This window comes from Heterostelium album (assembly GCF_000004825.1).
Source record: "Heterostelium album PN500 unplaced genomic scaffold PPL_scaffold2, whole genome shotgun sequence".
NCBI lineage: Eukaryota > Evosea > Eumycetozoa > Acytosteliales > Acytosteliaceae > Heterostelium > Heterostelium album.
The window spans coordinates 1751344-1768861 of record NW_008805064.1 but is presented as its reverse complement, the minus strand read 5'-3'; the positions used below and the strand labels follow the sequence as shown (position 1 = coordinate 1768861).

General features: G+C 32.7%; 7 protein-coding genes across 7 annotated transcripts; 3 read left to right on the top strand and 4 right to left on the bottom strand.

Annotated features, from left to right (window-relative positions):
* Nucleotides 1-271: 271 nt before the first annotated feature.
* Nucleotides 272-1691, top strand: gacD (Rho GTPase-activating protein; the record flags this gene model as incomplete). Its single annotated transcript, XM_020573006.1, has 4 exons — nt 272-641; nt 731-1068; nt 1167-1432; nt 1580-1691. 4 exons carry the CDS (start codon nt 272-274, stop codon nt 1689-1691), a joined length of 1086 nt encoding a protein of 361 aa, XP_020437123.1.
* Nucleotides 1692-1850: 159 nt separating this feature from the next.
* Nucleotides 1851-3275, bottom strand: PPL_02006 (uncharacterized protein; the record flags this gene model as incomplete). The annotated part of the gene is made up of 1 exon (XM_020573005.1): nt 1851-3275. The coding sequence occupies one exon, from the start codon at nt 3273-3275 to the stop codon at nt 1851-1853; it is 1425 nt and encodes a 474-aa protein (XP_020437122.1).
* Nucleotides 3276-3467: 192 nt separating this feature from the next.
* ecd (SGT1 protein) lies at nt 3468-6402 on the top strand (the record flags this gene model as incomplete). The annotated part of the gene is made up of 5 exons (XM_020573004.1): nt 3468-3487; nt 3675-3760; nt 3793-4018; nt 4383-4501; nt 4598-6402. 5 exons carry the CDS (start codon nt 3468-3470, stop codon nt 6400-6402), a joined length of 2256 nt encoding a protein of 751 aa, XP_020437121.1.
* A 1457-nt stretch (nt 6403-7859) lies between these two features.
* PPL_02004 (uncharacterized protein) lies at nt 7860-8027 on the bottom strand (the record flags this gene model as incomplete). Its single annotated transcript, XM_020573003.1, has 1 exon — nt 7860-8027. The coding sequence occupies one exon, from the start codon at nt 8025-8027 to the stop codon at nt 7860-7862; it is 168 nt and encodes a 55-aa protein (XP_020437120.1).
* Nucleotides 8028-9134: 1107 nt separating this feature from the next.
* On the bottom strand, nt 9135-11024 carry PPL_02003 (uncharacterized protein; the record flags this gene model as incomplete). Its single annotated transcript, XM_020573002.1, has 1 exon — nt 9135-11024. The coding sequence occupies one exon, from the start codon at nt 11022-11024 to the stop codon at nt 9135-9137; it is 1890 nt and encodes a 629-aa protein (XP_020437119.1).
* A 1437-nt stretch (nt 11025-12461) lies between these two features.
* PPL_02002 (transcription initiation factor TFIID subunit 12) lies at nt 12462-14057 on the top strand (the record flags this gene model as incomplete). Its single annotated transcript, XM_020573001.1, has 2 exons — nt 12462-13589; nt 13650-14057. The coding sequence occupies 2 exons, from the start codon at nt 12462-12464 to the stop codon at nt 14055-14057; spliced, it is 1536 nt and encodes a 511-aa protein (XP_020437118.1).
* A 115-nt stretch (nt 14058-14172) lies between these two features.
* Nucleotides 14173-16821, bottom strand: PPL_02001 (uncharacterized protein; the record flags this gene model as incomplete). Its single annotated transcript, XM_020573000.1, has 3 exons — nt 14173-14561; nt 14922-14962; nt 15185-16821. The coding sequence occupies 3 exons, from the start codon at nt 16819-16821 to the stop codon at nt 14173-14175; spliced, it is 2067 nt and encodes a 688-aa protein (XP_020437117.1).
* Between the last annotated feature and the right edge of the window lie 697 nt (nt 16822-17518).

Genomic DNA, 17518 nt, shown 5'->3' with positions numbered 1-17518 from the left:
AAAACAACTACTACATTTTTTTTTAAATATATCTTTTTTAAAATCAAACAATCATAAAAGTTAGTTTTTTCTTTTTTTGATATATATTCTTATTTTTATTTATTTATATATTTAACCAATCATCATTTAATTAGGTTTTTTTAAATTTAATCAACATCATTCAATCAATCAATCAATACATAATCAGTCAAAAATAAGATAGAAAGAAAACAATATTAGATATAGGATATAATAGTAACAAAGCAAAGATAATTAGTTTTCCAATAATAATATGTCTAGAAAGAATTTGAATGTTGAAATAGGTAATCCATCGGGATTTCATCATGTTGGTGGCGCTGGTTCAGCATATAGCAATCAGACACCACCACCACCATTGTCACCACCACCAATGTTGACTACATCACCACCCAAGATAATAACTGTAGGTGCACAGCTACAACAGCAATCAACAACATCATCACGTGATCCAAAGTCAAGCGCAAAGTCAACGATCATCTCCAACAAACTCAGAAAGTTCTTCACACACCGACCATCACGTGATTCACTCTACGAACGTCACATATTAAACGCACCCTATGGATCGGGAAATCTTTCATTTTATAATATATTCAAGATTATAGTTGCATTGAAAAAAGCAAATGGTAAACATACAATACAAAATTGGAATATATATGAATGATCATGTCTTGTGACAAACTTAACTAATTCAAATTAAAATTAATTTTGATAGTTTTGGACCATGAAGGTATTTTTAGGGTAAATGGAAATTCAGAAACAATTAGATCTTTGTGGCTGTCGTTGAACACTCAGGATTTGAATCTTGCGATTGAACATACAGCACACGATTTGGCAGGTCTGCTAAAGTTATATCTCAGAGAATCGCGGTTCCCATTGATACCGATCGAACTATTCCCAAACAATTCGACACCCAACAAGATTGAAACGATAAGAGATTTCATTTCGAAACTTCCAAATGAGAATGTAAAGATTCTACACTATCTAATTGAATATTTGGAACAGGTAACCAGTAATTCAGCCGTAAATAAAATGAATCCAATTGCTTTAGGTGTATGTAGAGCTAGCTTATCATCATGCATGATGATAATTACACACACACAAAAAAAAAATTGACTGACTAATTTTTTGTCTACTTTACTTTTCCATAGGTTTGTTTTGGACCAAATATAATTAGATCTATTTCCAATAATCCACAACCGGATTCACTGACACAAATTCAAGGACAATGCAATATGATTACAGCGATGATTGAGAATAGAGAGTTTATTTTTGCGGATCAAGATGGATTGCTACATCAGGAGGTGGAGGAAGGCGAAGAGTCATATACGAGCGATAGAACTGTGGAGACTCTTCCATTGCCACCACCTCCCAACTCGATTGCTGGCGGACTCTACTCGTCGTCGCCATCCGACCTGTATATTAATGAACTACCACCACCCCCACCACCTACCATCGTCGACGAACAGATCGGCCACACACCAATATCACCGCTCTACGACGAACTCACCAACATCATGATCGAAGACATCACACAGGGCAACAAAGAGGATCTTATCAACAGAATCAAGAATCTCTTCCTAAACGATCCAGACAATTTCAAACTTTTCCTCAAAGAGATACTAGGAATCGATGGTTTAATTTCATTACTAGAAGTCATTTTAACATTGGAATAACTTTTATTTATTGTGAATAACAAACAATTTTTTACGAAACCAACCTGAATAATAATACGCTCATCCAATTATAATAATACAATCATAAACACAATCAACGAATCAAGTTTATCATTTTTCTCCGCTAAACAAAACAAAATAAAAACTATTTATTATTTATCAATTAATTGCTAGTTGTTGTAGTTGTTTCATGATTTCTTTTTCTCTTTTTTGTATTTCATTTTCCAATAATAAATGTAATTCCACTGATTTTGGATATTTTAGTTTTGTTTCATTTTGATAAAGTTTTAAATCTTGAGTTGAGATTGGTAAGCGTAGTGCCTTTTCCATTGTAACCAAGTCATTACTTGAAAATATCATGTCAAATCTATTCATATCGAATGGAATAACAGAGTTTCTTGTTTCAGTTCTATTTTCATAGAGCCACAATGACATATCGATTGAACAGCTATTGAGAATATCACTAGTGCATCCTTCCGTACGATTCTCATGAAGCCACTTTACCAAATCTAAGTGATCGTTGGTAGCAGCCAAATACATTGATTCTTCCGAGAAGTTGTATCGATTGTCAGGCCCATTCGTTTGATGAAGATGCCGCACGATATCGAGATTACCTAGCGCGATCATATTATCGAGAATATTATCGCTACAATGTACACCAGTGACAGTTTCGAACCACTCTAGTATTTCAAAGTGATTGTGCATCGCAAGTATATCTATAATTACAGTGTAGTCGACGATCGAATATTCTCTTTTGTGCTCTGTACGATTCTCGTATAGCCATCGCAACAATTCGAAACTACCATTTTCAGCACATGAAACAAATGCATCTGAGCTACATCCTTCACTACGATTCATATGTAGCCACTTTATCGCATCGATTCGATCGTAAAACGCTGCTTTATCCATTGCCGAAACCGTGCATTGATGAGTTGTGTTTTCATGCAGCCATGTTAGAAGCTCGATATTTCCACAACCAGCTGCAATATCCATGATGTCGTCCGGACATTTACACCTTGGATAAAGAAGCATGAATATATTGAAATGATAGCCATTGCCTAGAAGGTCTGCTGATTTCTCCAAATAATCAGTTGATTCAGGGTCTAAGAGATTGGCGTGTTCCTCCAAAAGATAAGTTAACATCTCCATGGAAGAGCCGGCTATAGCATGCTCAAACATTTGTGCACCAATCATACCGAAGGGGAAGCGCAATGTTAACCATCTAACCATTTCAATGTTATCCATGAATGCAGCATTATCATATGTAGAACAAATGTTCTCTTGAGGAATATCAGCCATATCTTCTAGTTTGCTGGCAAAGAATTGCAAAATCTCCAACTTATCAGAGTATGGAGAATATTTCAACGCTTCGGTGTAGTCCCATAATGTGTTTGGGTATCGATCTATCAAGTATTGAATTATATCCATACTTCCTTTCCCTGAGGCAGCAGCCAACAAAAGGTTTAATCTGCTATGTTGTGTTGTTGCTGTTTCTTTTTCATCTTTTTCCGATTCCTCTACGTGATCCAATAAGCACTTTAATATTTCAAAGTATCCATATTCAATGGCTAGGTCCAAAGACATGTGGCTGATCTGAATGTTTGTGAGTTTAAGATAGATTTTTATTTCTGATAGATATCCATATGAAACCATAGTTTCAAGTGATTGAACAACCTGGTTCCACTGTAACTGCTTTTTTCCACATAGTTTGTTAATCTCTATTATTTTATTAAATATTAATCTATTTAAAAATAAATTATTAAATATTTGTTTAAAATGGGAATTGATCATTTTGGGTAATTCGAAATTAATTTTGTTTTCATATATATTTGTTAATTTCTTTTGATCAAAAAAAGATTCATTTTTTTTTTTTTCATCATTTTTTTCTCGAATAAAAATAGAAATAGATTCACACAATTATAAATTAGGAAATAAATTGGATTATTATTATTTATTGATTATTATTAGTTTTTTTAAAAAAAGTTATTTATTAAAGAGAGGGATGAGTAATTACGCAATTAGTGATGCAGAGGCCGACAAGCTTATTGCAGCTCTCGAAGGTCCAAATGGCGATGCTGCTGCGTCTATCTTACCAATATAGGAGCTTCATACGACCACGGAACCGACTTGGAGTTTGCTGCACACTGCAGAGAGGCACAAGAATTCGTTAATGGATCTCGTTTCAATTTGGTCAACAATCCACAAGGTGGATTCCCAAACACTCCATTCCACACCAACAGTCGTATCATTCACAATCCTTCTTTCTTTGTCGATGAGGGTATAGTTAGACCAGGTTATTTCCTCAACATGAACAACCCAAATGCATGGTAATGAACACATCCTTTCATCTCGCCTTTTCATATCTGTATTTTTAAAGAATTACATTGTTTTAATATTTCCAAATTAAGCTTATTTTGACAAATTCGATCAATAAAAAAAAAACCATGAAAAAGATACAATTAAGATATGTTTTTTTATATGTATCTTTTTCGCAAAGTTTATTCAAATTTAAATTTGAATTGTTTTGATTTTTTTTGTCTGATCTGTGTGTTTTCATTCACATCATTTGAAATTGTTTCTTATATCTAATATATATCAATAATATAAGTACATGAATATTGAAAGAGATTTTGATGAATTTAAAGATGATTTTCAAGATCAATTTATAGAATATCATTTATATTTAGATAGCGATTCAGAGAGTATTGAAAGTGTTAAAGATGAGTTTATACAATTCATAAAACCAATCATTGGTGACTACATATGGCAATTAGATCCATTCTTTTTAAATATAGATAGAAATAAAAAGAGTAAGTTATTAATAATAGACTTTAGTAGTTTTATTATACTTAATAATAAGTGTGTATTTATTAATTTAATTAATCATAATCATCATCATTTATTAGATCATTTATATGGAAAGACAAGAGTAAATGATTCGATTGAAGATGAATGGTTCATTGTTTATCTATTGGTAAAGCTATCAGAGAGGTATAGGGAGATGTCACTTACGGTAAGAGATAACGATGGTGAATTTCTCTTGATAGAGGCTGCTGCCGTACTTCAGAAATGGATGAAGCCTGCAACCACTCATAACCGTGTGTTTATAAGAGCTGGACAGATCACTGTTTTACCGATGGCATCGTCACCAGCCGAGTTGGATATACTGCCCTACAAAATAGATGTCGATAGTGCATTGGCATTGATGAAGAGTAGCAACAGCAACAACATCAACAACATCAACAACAGTCAATATGCTAAGCCTTCCACACCCATTACCAACGCTATCAATCAACGGCTATCACGTTTCGCAAATGGAAAGTACCAAAAAGATCAACACCAAATCTCAGCGGTGAGTGTACCGCGTGAAGTTGCATATCTTTTATATTGTTATCCTCAGGTGATATCGGATTTGGTTAGAGTATTCTGTGACCGTGATCCAGAGGATATGGCATCGTTGGTGGCGATGAAACGATTCCCATACGATGCCGACAGTCATGTGGATTGTAAGATTCGATTCACCAGGTGTTTGTATGCACAGATAAAACAACAGAGATTTAACCAACCACGACAATTCAAAGCGTTGCCAAAGCCGTCTGCACCCAACTACTCAATGGCGGCACTCGGTGTGAAGTTGCACTGTGCAATGGAGATACTCTACAGCCGCAAAACAGACCATACTACAACCCTGGCATGGCAAAATCATCTTAATCATTTGAAGAGAAGCAATTACTTTGGTGAGGAAATCAAAGGATCGAAATTGTATAAAGAGAAATTAGAGAAAGCAAAGAAGGATTGGCAGGAGAAACAGAGAAGGAATGATAATGATATCAGCGGACAAAATATGCGTAGTAAGATAGCGATTTTAATAGACCAGTGTCTGGGTGATCCTAATCTATCAAGAGAATCAATGATGAATTTCATTCAGCAAAGTTCCAATGGAATGAAAGAAACCAGTGATAAGTGGATGGATAAGATTCCTACGAGATATGAAGATTTGTTGTCAGAGTTGGAGAATAAAGATAAAGACAGTGCGAACATGGATATCAATAACATAACCAAATCCTTCCAAAAGATGTTGAATACAACCTCCTCATTTGAAGGAATAGATTTTTCAAGTGGATTAGGTAGTGGTAGTAGTGGTAACAAAAATAATGGTGGTTTCGATCCAGAGAAATTCCTATCGATTCTAAAAGGTGTTGCTGGAATTGGAAATGAAGATCATGGAATGGATCTAGGTGGTGACGGATTTGAAGATGAAGATGATGATTTATATAAAAATATTGCAGATTATGATTTTGGAGAAGATGACGACGATTACGATAATGAAGAAGCTGAAGATAGTGATGATGAAGACAGATATTCGGATAGTGAACAAGATTCTCCACTGGAATTTGATTATGAAAATATTCATATGTCAAACCTGAAGGAAAATGGCAGTGGAGTCAACTCTAAGCAATCGATCGGCAAATATATGAAGCAAATGGATTTCGAATTGTCGAAAACAACTGTTGGTCAATCATTTGAGAAGGTACAGATGAAAGGTGACGACCTTATCAGCAAAGAACAACTCGAGCAAGAGAATATCAATAGACCTGTAGATTTGAATTTCAATCTCGTAAAGAATATCATTGGCTCACTTTCTTCACAACAAGGTTTGGCTGGTCCTGCTTCAACGTTATTAAAAGAATTTATTGAAAATAAAAAATAAATTACTACCAATTCATTCAATTCAATGAAACTAAACTATTCATACAATATTGATTTATTCCCATACTTGATATTTTCGCTTTCAATAATCTCTATCCACATCAACACGACAGTAATTTAATGAATCTTAAATTGATTAGATAATACTCAAAAATAAAGGAATTTACAAATAAAGTAGTTGCAAGAATCATCTCTTCTTTACTGAAATCAATCAAACAAATAATCATAAAAAGATACTCTTTATTTAAAATCTAAAATTTTTAATTTCTGTTAATAATTTTGGATTTTGAGCCTCATAATCATCCAATACTTTCTTTTTTCTCTCAGAGAAAAATGTTCTAGCTGTCAATTTTACACTTCTTCCAATTTGAGAATCGGTTCCGTTCCTTAACGCATAGAATCACAGAATAGTAAATGCTTCATCATCTAAAAGATACTTCTCTTCAACATAAACAATAAAATGAGTTGTTGTTTATCCTTTATTCTTTCTGAACCAAATCTTCGATTAATGTAAAATAACCCTAGTACATCTTGAACTTTCCAATAGCAATTACGAGACCACGGAGGATCATACTAATTCGACCAGCCATTGCAGCAGATTAAAGAAAACAAATAAACAATCCTATCATCGCTGCAGTTTCTATTCCAGATAAAATAGCCATTCCCCATTTGTTTTTTTTCACAGATTCCACCAGTGAGAAGTATGCCGAAATAAAGATAAATGGTGGAATAATATATTTGTATAAGATCATTGTTAGAGACGTGAACTTTTGAGTAATAAAGGGTATCTGCTTGAATACTTTGGTTGAAGATTTTGCTTATGGATTCTCCCAACTTGAATAAATCCTGTTATCAGTGACAGAATTGGCCAAATCTACGAGCTTCAAACCACATGATATCCAAAACAATTCTTTTTCTAATCCATTAAATAGTTCATAGCTCCGAATCCAATAGAAAGCAATTGACAACCGAGAAACAATCCATTAGCAACCCTTTGTTATTAAATCTTGGATGTGAAACAGGTGTTTGACCAATTTGAGTTTCTTTTTTCAACTTGGAGAGAAATTTAGAAGTGTTGATGCCGTATACATGCTTGTTGTTGATTCCACTAAAAATTATAGCTCCACCTGATGATGGAAATATGCTTAAGTTAGTTTGTTAGCTAGAGTAAAAATGTTTCCACCAACTAGACCTAGCTTACAATCAATTTGAGATTCTCCTTTGTTTAATACAATATATATCAATGCAATTGTATATTTAATCGAATAATCAGATAAGAAATTTAATGAATTCACTGAATTAATGAACAATATGAAAGGCCGACAATGAAAATAAAGTATTATAGTATTGCGAGGTCACTGAGGTGGAGAGTGAAAGAGTTGGATAAAGAATATCAGACTTTTGATCTCGTTGAAAATCCAAGTCATCTACATAAGTTTAATCGGTTTTATTATCCATTTAATAATTGGAGGCAGTATTAACAAAATTATTGGTATCTTGATCAGAGATCAAATACTCTTTGATTTTCGGAACCAATATTTTGGCATGGTAGATCAAACGCAAGAAAGCTGGAAGAGTGTCTCGGAGTGCAAAGAAATATAATTTCATTGTGACTGAACTGATCATCTTTTTTACTATTAATGTTGCTTGGAAATATTGTTTTTTCTCTGGAATAGTAAATCGATTGGAGAAGAGTGAGCTTGGCTTAGGCTTTAAAGAGTTCCTTTCCTTTGTCATCACCGACAATACCGAGAATCTCTTTACTGAGGGTTGGACGAACAGTTATTAACAAAGTCAAAGCAATGCCCAGTGTGATTGGTATTGACCCAAATTCATTCATTGTTTCTGACTGCCTCAAACTCACTCTCTTCAATATATCATTAGAGAAAAAGCAGACAAAACAATGACAGACATCATCAATTTCTAACAATCTGATCTCAATTTGAAAGCAACGGAGTACGAAACCCAAAAGCCATAATTATTATTATTAATACTGCAGAAAATGAAATGATTTATATTTAGAAATTTTGAAGCATATGGTAATTATATTAACAATAAAATCATTTTTTTGTTTTTTTTAACATTTGTGACATCAACCACCCCAGATTTGTTTTGATTTCATCGAAACAGATTTTTACATATCATGATAGATTGAGATGATTTTAAAAAAACATTGTGAAAATAATTCCAAATTGATTGGATTTGGTTGTTTGTGCTCTGAAGTCTAGTTTATTTTTTTAATTTTGAACCTTTGCAAATTGATTTGTCAATATACAGTAATAATTTTTTCGAAAAAAAGGAAACAATTGATAAGTTAACAAGAAAAAGAAAAACACTTTTTTTAGGATCTTTTGCCTCAGATTTGTGTTAATTTCAATGAAACTGAATTTTGGATATGATTCGCGGACTGCCTTTGTCATCGAGATTAATCTTTTTATTTGTTTCATTTTAAATATAGTACCAATGATTCTTTTGGCAAGTTATTAAAATTCAGATCTTTAATTGGTTTGTTTTATGGATATGAATAAAAAAAAGAGATAAATAAGTGATTCTTAAATTCTTTAGGTATATAGGATATGTAATCCTTCTACCGCAACCACCAAAAGAAAATTATATTACGAGTGTGAGTTCTTTAAGGTTAATTCTTTGCAAAGACCATATCATAATTTTGGTAAACTAAACAAATTGTGCCATATAAAATGAATCTTTAACTTTATTTAATTTTATGTTTATTTATTTTGAATACTTTTTAATTTCTGCCAATATTTTTGGATGTTTGGACTCATATTCTTTCAATAAGTCTTGTTCTCTTTTAGTATACACTAACAATCTCATAGTCAATAATGCACGCTTTCCAGTGGGAGATTTGGTTCCGTTCCAGAGTGCATAGAATCCCAGAATGAGAAATTCATCTTCACTGATACGATACTTCTCCTCGACTGAATAAATAAAATTGGATAATGGCGATCCTTTTTTAGCTTCCTCGATCATCTCTCCAATCATTGTAAAGAAATCATAGTACATCTTGAACATTCCAATGGCCAATAGCACCCCGCTGAAAATCAAAGCGGCTGGACCAGCGCATGCACTACCCGAAATCAATGATATAAACAAGCCAATAGCCGCACCGTATTCTACATAGGACACTGCAACCATTCCCCAATTTTGTTTTTTTGCATATTGCAAACAATCCACCAGTGAGAAGTATGCTGAAACCAAGGCAAGTACCGGACTAACATATCTGGCGATCGATACTGATACTTTCGTGAACAATTTAGCTGAATTGGATATTTGTGCTAATACTTTGCCTGAATTATTTGAAAGAATTTTACCAATGGATTCCCCAAGCTTTATGAAAATCTTGTTGTCACTGATAGCATTAGCCAAATCCAGGAGTGTCAAACCACATGATGTCCAAAACAATCCTTTTTCGAATCCATTCATTTTCTTGTAGTTGATTGCACCGTATCCAATTGCTAGTAATTGACAACCGAGAAGCAATCCATTAGCAACTCTGTGTAGATTTTTATCTCCCATAAGATTATTAAATTCTGGATGATTTAAAATGGATTTGCCTTTTGGTGTTTCTTTGTTCAACCTTTGGAGAAATTTGGCAGTGCTAACACCGTATACATGGTTGCTTTTGATTCCAAAAGAGAGAGTTGGTTCCAACTGAATATGGAAGAATGCTTGTGTGACTTTGGTGGATAGAGCAACAATGTTTCCACCAAACAAAGATTTAAGTGAATTGACAGTCTTGGAGATTTCACTGACTTTCTTATCTGCTTCTTCCAAAAAATGGATAATAGCGTTTTCAAAGATCTTTTCGAGCATTGGTGTTTTTTTCATTGATTGGGTGGTGGATACTAATAATAAAGTATTATAGTATTGTGAGGTGACTGAGGTGGAGAGTGAAAGAGTTGGGTCAATAATATCCAACTTGGCTTTGATCTCGTTGTAACGCCAAGAGTCATCTACCAACTTATCAGGTGTCGAATGGTCCGTTTGGAAATTGAAGGCATCACTAACGAATTTATTGGTAACTTCAGTGGCGAGCAAATACGCTTTGATTTTAGGAATCAAGGTTTTGGCATGGTAGATGAAAGGCAAGAAAGCTGGAAGAGTGTCTCGGAGTGCCAAGAAATATAATTTCATTGTTGCCAGGGCGACGTAGGTATTGGCAGTGAGGTCTTTGAGATCTTTCTCAACTTGTTTGGCGTAGATGTTGGTTGGATACATTGAATCTTTTCTGGAATTGTAAAGTGATAGGAGAAGAGAGAGTTTAGCATATTTTGGGAACAGTTCCTTTCCTTTGGCATCACCGACAAACTCGAGAATCTCTGGGCTGAGGGTTGGACGTTCCGCTGGCTCTTGGGTTGCTTGTGCCATTGCACTCAAACCGAGATCGGATTGGTAGAAATTGATGACATTGGTCATTAATTTATCGGTATTCTCTTTGACGATATCTATCTTGGCATCATTGAAGGTCGAGAGTTTGAGATAGTCGGCAACAGTCAACGAATTTGGATCGACAGTTGTCACACTGGGCATGAACTTTTTGATCTTTTCAATTCTCCAGGCTTCAAAGTCTTTGATGAATTGACCTGCTAACTTAGTTGTCATTTCTTGTTAGAAGTGATAATTATTATTATGATTGTTATTTTTGAAAATAAAATGATTGTTTAAATATTAAAGAATATGCACATGTTCGTTCTAATCAAGATGAAAATATTAAAAATGATTTTTTTTGTTTAAGTTAACAAAATTGTATTTTTGATGAATCTGTGACCACAAATGCTTCAGATTTGTTTTGATTTCATCGAAACTGGGGTTTCAGATATCTGATTGTAATTTGCATAAAACTGTTTGTTTTTGCAACAACGAAAAACAGATCCCAATGGATTGAAATTTCTCTAGGTCATGAACAAAAAAAAAAGTAAAAAATAGGGGTTACTTGCATTGGTCTAATGTTAAATTTGTTTTGTTTTCATTTTTGTGTTGGTGTACACTTTGGTCATGATTTATCATTCAACAAAAATTTTGTTTTTTTATTTTGAATAAATCAATAATAAATGAAAATCTTTTATATTTTGCAAATAAACCAACGATTAATTTTATTTATTGGAAAACAACAGTGTTTTTTAAGAAAAAATTTGATTGTACAGATAATTAATTCATTGTTAACCTTACATATAAATAAAATTTATTTTAGCAGCTTGAAAATTAATAACCTCATAAAAAATATCATCAAATAGTTGCCAAAATTTTTTCAATGATATTTTTGTGGTTGTGGCTGTTTTGATTTTTTGATTTTGATTGAAAAAGAATGATATTTAGTGCAACTCTGAGCTTTTGATCTTTAGTTTTGATTTGAAATTTGACTACTGATTACGAGGGCGACATAAATAGTTCCTTACTCGTAAAAATATAATTTATTATGAGAATATAAATTATTGTTTTTTACTTCAATAATTATTTATTAAATGCATCATTTGAATAACGAATTAGATACAGTTTAGCTAGTACCTTCCACTTCTAATGCAGAGTATTTAGCGAACGTGTTTGGCGATTTCCACCTTCCCCATTTTACCACTTCCATGAAATTAGAACCTGTGTTTTTGATGCTGGCGCAGTTCTCACTGAGTGTGCCGAATAAGTTGTAGTATCCACTCCAGCTTCTTGCATCAGTTCTAATGACAACTTAGCAATCCATTGTGCTGTAACACCTTGATGTGGTGGATCGACTGCCAAAATAACATTATCCAAATTCCCATTAGCTTTTGTTCTCCATAACTTGGTTCTTTCCAGATAAACTTGAAAGCATTCGAATGGATTGATGATAATTAGAATCTCATCTTATTTTTTTTAAAATTTAAAAAAAAAAAAAAATTTTTTTAATTTAATTTATATGAGTGTGTTGGTTTTTTTTTTTAATTTTTTTTATAAATTGATTATTATTTTGATCGATCAATCATTATCTAGTATAAAAGATAACTATATATTTTAAGTTTTTGTTGTTAACTAGTCATTTATTATAGTTATCTATAGTATAAAATATATATGTCATCACCTATAAATACTAATATGGGTATAGGTGGACAACCACAACCACAACCTCAGCAACAACAACATCATCCACATCCACAACAACATGTTGCCAAACCAATGGGTGTTATGTCACCAACCAATATACAACAGACACAATCACATGTATCTCCTACATCACCGCCAATCGGTAATACAGTAGTACCTCAACAAACAATGATAAGACAACAAACCATGGTATCGAATACACAACAGCAACAATATTATCCAACAACACCAACTACACCTTTAACATCACCTCCACAACAACAACAGCAACAACAACAGATTCATCATCAAACATCAAATTTACAGCAGCAACAACAGCAACAGCAGCATCATCATCAACAACCAATACATCATCAACCACAACAACAAACTTTACAACAGACATCAGGAATTATACAATCGAATCCAGTGTTGACTGCAGCAGCTGCGGCCAACAAAGTACCATCGCCAACCATCGCTTCTACACCACCTTCTTCCATTGAACAAGCAGTGGAATCGCTCTTTAGAAAGACATCGACTCTTGGAATGTTTGCTTCACCACCAGCCACCGGTGGAAATGCCAACACTCCACCTATCACTGGATCAACAATAATGGGTGGAATCAACCATGCTTTCAACTCGATCAATCCCGGTACACCGCCAACTATGAACACCGCCAGTGGTGGTTCAAGCGGTAACTTGCTGCAATCGAACAAATCAAACGAACAAAACACAGGCAACCCAATGAATACAGGTGTAAATAATCAGAGTACCGTTGGTGGACAATCATCGACTTCAAGTACCTCCGCAAGCGGCAGTGGAACTGGTGGTGGTGGTGCTGGTAGTGGATCGACAACCAAGACAGCCGAAGAGAAGCAACGTGACAAAGAAAGAAAAGAACGTGAAAAGAAAGAGAAAGAAGCAAAAGAGAAGGAAGCAAAAGAGAAAGAAGCAAGAGAGAAAGAAGCTAAAGAGAAAGAAGCTGCTGCCGCTGCTGCCGCTGCCGCTGCAGTCGTCGTCAAAGAACCGGAAACAGAAATCCTAGGCAAGAGAAAACTAACAGAATTACTACAACAGATATCTACAACTGAAAAGATGGATGAAGAAGTAGAAGATGTAAGTGGTTTTTAAATTAAACAACTGTGTTAACTATGTCGCTAACAAACTTTAATCTAGATATTGTCGGTATTAGCAGATGACTTTGTCGAATCTGTTGTATCGTTCGCATGTACACTAGCTAAACATAGAAATTCGAATTCATTGGAGGTAAAAGATCTGCAGTGTCATCTCGAGAGAAATTGGAATATTAGAGTGCCTGGTTTCGGCAATGTAGAACAGATTAAATCACATAAAAAGCAGAATCTACCAGAGAATCATAGACTGAGGCTACAACTCATGAGAAAGTCAATAATGTCACAATCTAGAAAATTAGCAAGTAGTACCGGTGGTGGTAGTAGTTCAACTTCTTCTTTATCTTCGACATCTACAGCAACAAACACATCAAGTACAACTGCACCAACATCCACAACAACAACATCTACAACAGCATCTACAACATCAGCAGCTCCACCATCTACCTCTTAAATTTAAGAAACAAACAAAACAAAACAAAAAACAAACAAAACAACAGTAAATAAAATTAAATTAAAAAAGTTTATAAAGTTTATTACTTTTATTAATTTATTGATTATTCATTCATTTATTCATTCATTCTTTCATTTAGATGGTCAAAGGTAGTAGTACTAGTAGTAGAGGAATAGTTTGTTTGTTGTTTCTCTGAAGTTGTTGGTTGTTGTACAATAGATGATTGTTTATCTGAATTCATTGATAAATTAAGTAAATCAATTGAATCATTGTTACCATTTAGATGGTTTGTAGGGAGAAGTAGTGGTTTTGTAGTATTATCTCTTTCATTTTTAATCCTATTTACATTGTCAACAACTATACTTGGTTTAATATCACTACTATGATTGTTATTTATAAAATATTGTTTCTGTATATTCTTCTTCTTAAATTTAATATCCTTTTTAATACAGACTTTCCTTGTATTACCCATCCAATTCTTATTCATGATAAATTGATTGTTTTCTAAATAAAAGAATAATAGATCAAGATAGATAGATGAATGATATTCAATAATATTTATTAATTTTGTTAAAATGTAAATTTATGTAATTTGTTTGCTTGGTGTTTTGAATCAAAATTAAGCATTCTATAGTTGTAGATGTTGTCTATGTTGATTAAATACATTGATAAATACTAACAAACAGTTTCATTTGTATTTAATCTGTTTTAACTCCTTGATTCAGAATGGAAAATCCAATTCTAAAAAATAATTTAAATTGGAACACTTTACAAATAGTATTGTATTTATTTGTAAAACGGAATTATCTCTTCAACTTATTCCTTGATTATTGGAACATACAAAAGCTTAAAATATAACTTTACTTTCAAAACAACGGATGGGGGTTTTTACTTGATCAAGTAATCTAAAAAATTTACAAGATTTGTAGGCAGAAGAGATGTGAATGAAATTCAATATTTATTTGGTTTTAAGAATTAAATTTATATATTTGTTTGATTGATGTTTCGAATCAAATTCTTTGATTTTTCCATGAATATTATATTTTAATGTGTATTCTGTTGTTAGTGCTTCATATGTAAAATTAAGCCTCCTATAGTAGTAGTTATTGTCAATGTTGATCAAATACATTTGTCGATAAACACTTTCAATCAGTTTCATTTGTATTTCATCAGTTATATGTGATTGGTCTAACTTTGGATAAAAATCTTGTATCATCTTATTAGCTATTGCTATTGTAATACTCTTGATATTATTGTTGAATTGTAAGATCGATGAAAACTCTGATGTAACATCTTCATAGAATGGAATGATTAAACTGATCGTCGAAATCGATTGATTTATCTTTAATGATTCAATTAGTTGTTTCATCAAGATGATTGAGTCTGATGAACGGAGAAGTGATTCACCAAGGTTAAGATTGGTGAGAGTTGAATTGATACCGATTGACTTGATAAATTCCAATGAAATAAAGTTAGCTCCTGCTATGCTAAGTATCTTTAATGTCTTGTTGTATAATAAAAAGTCTGAGAATCCAATATATAGCTGATGATTATGTTGCATTCTATAATGATCATCATTCTTACATAACTTCCTTAAATCCAAATACTCCATACTATCATTACTCTTTAATGCACTGATGAATTCATCTATTTCCAAATCATATCTACGAGATCTATTTGTCTTTTTATATCTTAAATTACATGGATTATCTTCATCTCCTAGATCCTCTTCATTGTCTTCAAAATCTTCTTCTTCAACATTTTCCTCTCTTTGTTCATTTGCTGCTTCATTATTATCTAACAATGGTCCATCAAGATCAAATAGATGATCTGGAAATACAACAGATAGAGACCGAAGTGATTTAGACTTTAATGCCAATGTCAGATCTGTAAACTCTGCAAAGTCTTCTTTGATCTTGAGACTGGTGAGTGATTCGATCTTGATAAACTGGGAGTATCTATGATGTAATGGGTTACTCTCGCTAGCCGCATCTATATATAGATTGGCAGGTTTCAATATCTGAACAAGTGTGACCAACTCCTTTGGAAACTTTGAATAACAATCTGAGATAATCAGAGAATGAACCTTAACTACAGGCAACGATGCTGATTCTTCATAGGTCTTTTGAATTTGAACAAGATACCTCAGTACAATGAGTGCCCTATCAGAAAAATTGATATTGACATTCAAGTTTATCGTACAAACCGGTTGTTGTCTTTGCTCCAGCAGTTCGATGATTTTCGAGATGAATGCCATTCCCTCCACTTCCAAATAGAGTTGTTGCAGTGACGTCATTCGAGAGAATAGCTCTTCAAATATGACAGAATTGTAGAAACCTGTAAAGTAGAATACTGTAATGTTTGAAAGATCTACAATTGAATAGTCGGAAAGTAACTTGTCAATGTTCAACGAAACTCTATCGAGAAACTTGTAGAGTATTTTGACCCGGTTCTGATTGGCATAAGTAGATATACTGTAGACTTTTAGACTAAGCGATTGAATTGAACACTTGATCTGTGTGAACCATCGATGACATACCAATGAAAGGTTTACTATTTCATGACATCCAAGTGAACTCTGACGCTTTCTCTCGAGTACTGATGAATCTACTATGAATTCTGATCGATAGTTTACTTGATTGACATTGACAAAACTATATGGGTCAATTAAAAATGACAAAACTCTTGATTGTAAAATCAGTGGTAAATGTGGTGTTATACTACTATTATTGTGATTTTTGTTGATTATATTTTCACCATTCATATTATATCTTCAAAATCTACAAATAAACTACACAATAATTAGCTATTATTCTCATGTTGCATTTAGTATAAAAATTGATTTTAAGTTTGAAAGTTTTTTCAAATAAAAATGAACTTCAAAAAAAAAACTGCCTTGATTAATCTATTTATTGTTAAATATTCATTGATTTTTCTATTTTTAATTATTTCAAATATAACTCTATGGAATTGGAAAACAATTTTTGATTTAAAAGATTTAATTTTTTTTTTTTTATAAATCATATCACAAATAAACTAATAAGTCTACTTCCCATAGAGTTATAAATTTAGAATCATTAAAGATTAAAAAGTAAAATAAATCAAATCAAAAAAAACAATGTTAATTTTTTTAAAAATTCTAGTAGAAAAATTAATCATTTATTCATCAAATTTTGAAAATAATTGTATGCTGGTAAAAAAAGAATAGTTAAATCAATAATTTTAAAACAATCTTATAATATATTTATTTAATTTTTTATTTTAATATTAAATGAGAACCAGCTTTAATAAAAATAATAGATATTATTTATAACTTTTAACTCGCAAATTATTAAATTTGCTCATGGTATTAAAGTTTGAAGAAGCTGGTTCATAATTACTCTGAGTTATTTTCGTTTTCGCCTGGTTTTTGCACGAAATTTAATTTTAATCATGAAATTTTTGTTGTAAATTTCAATATT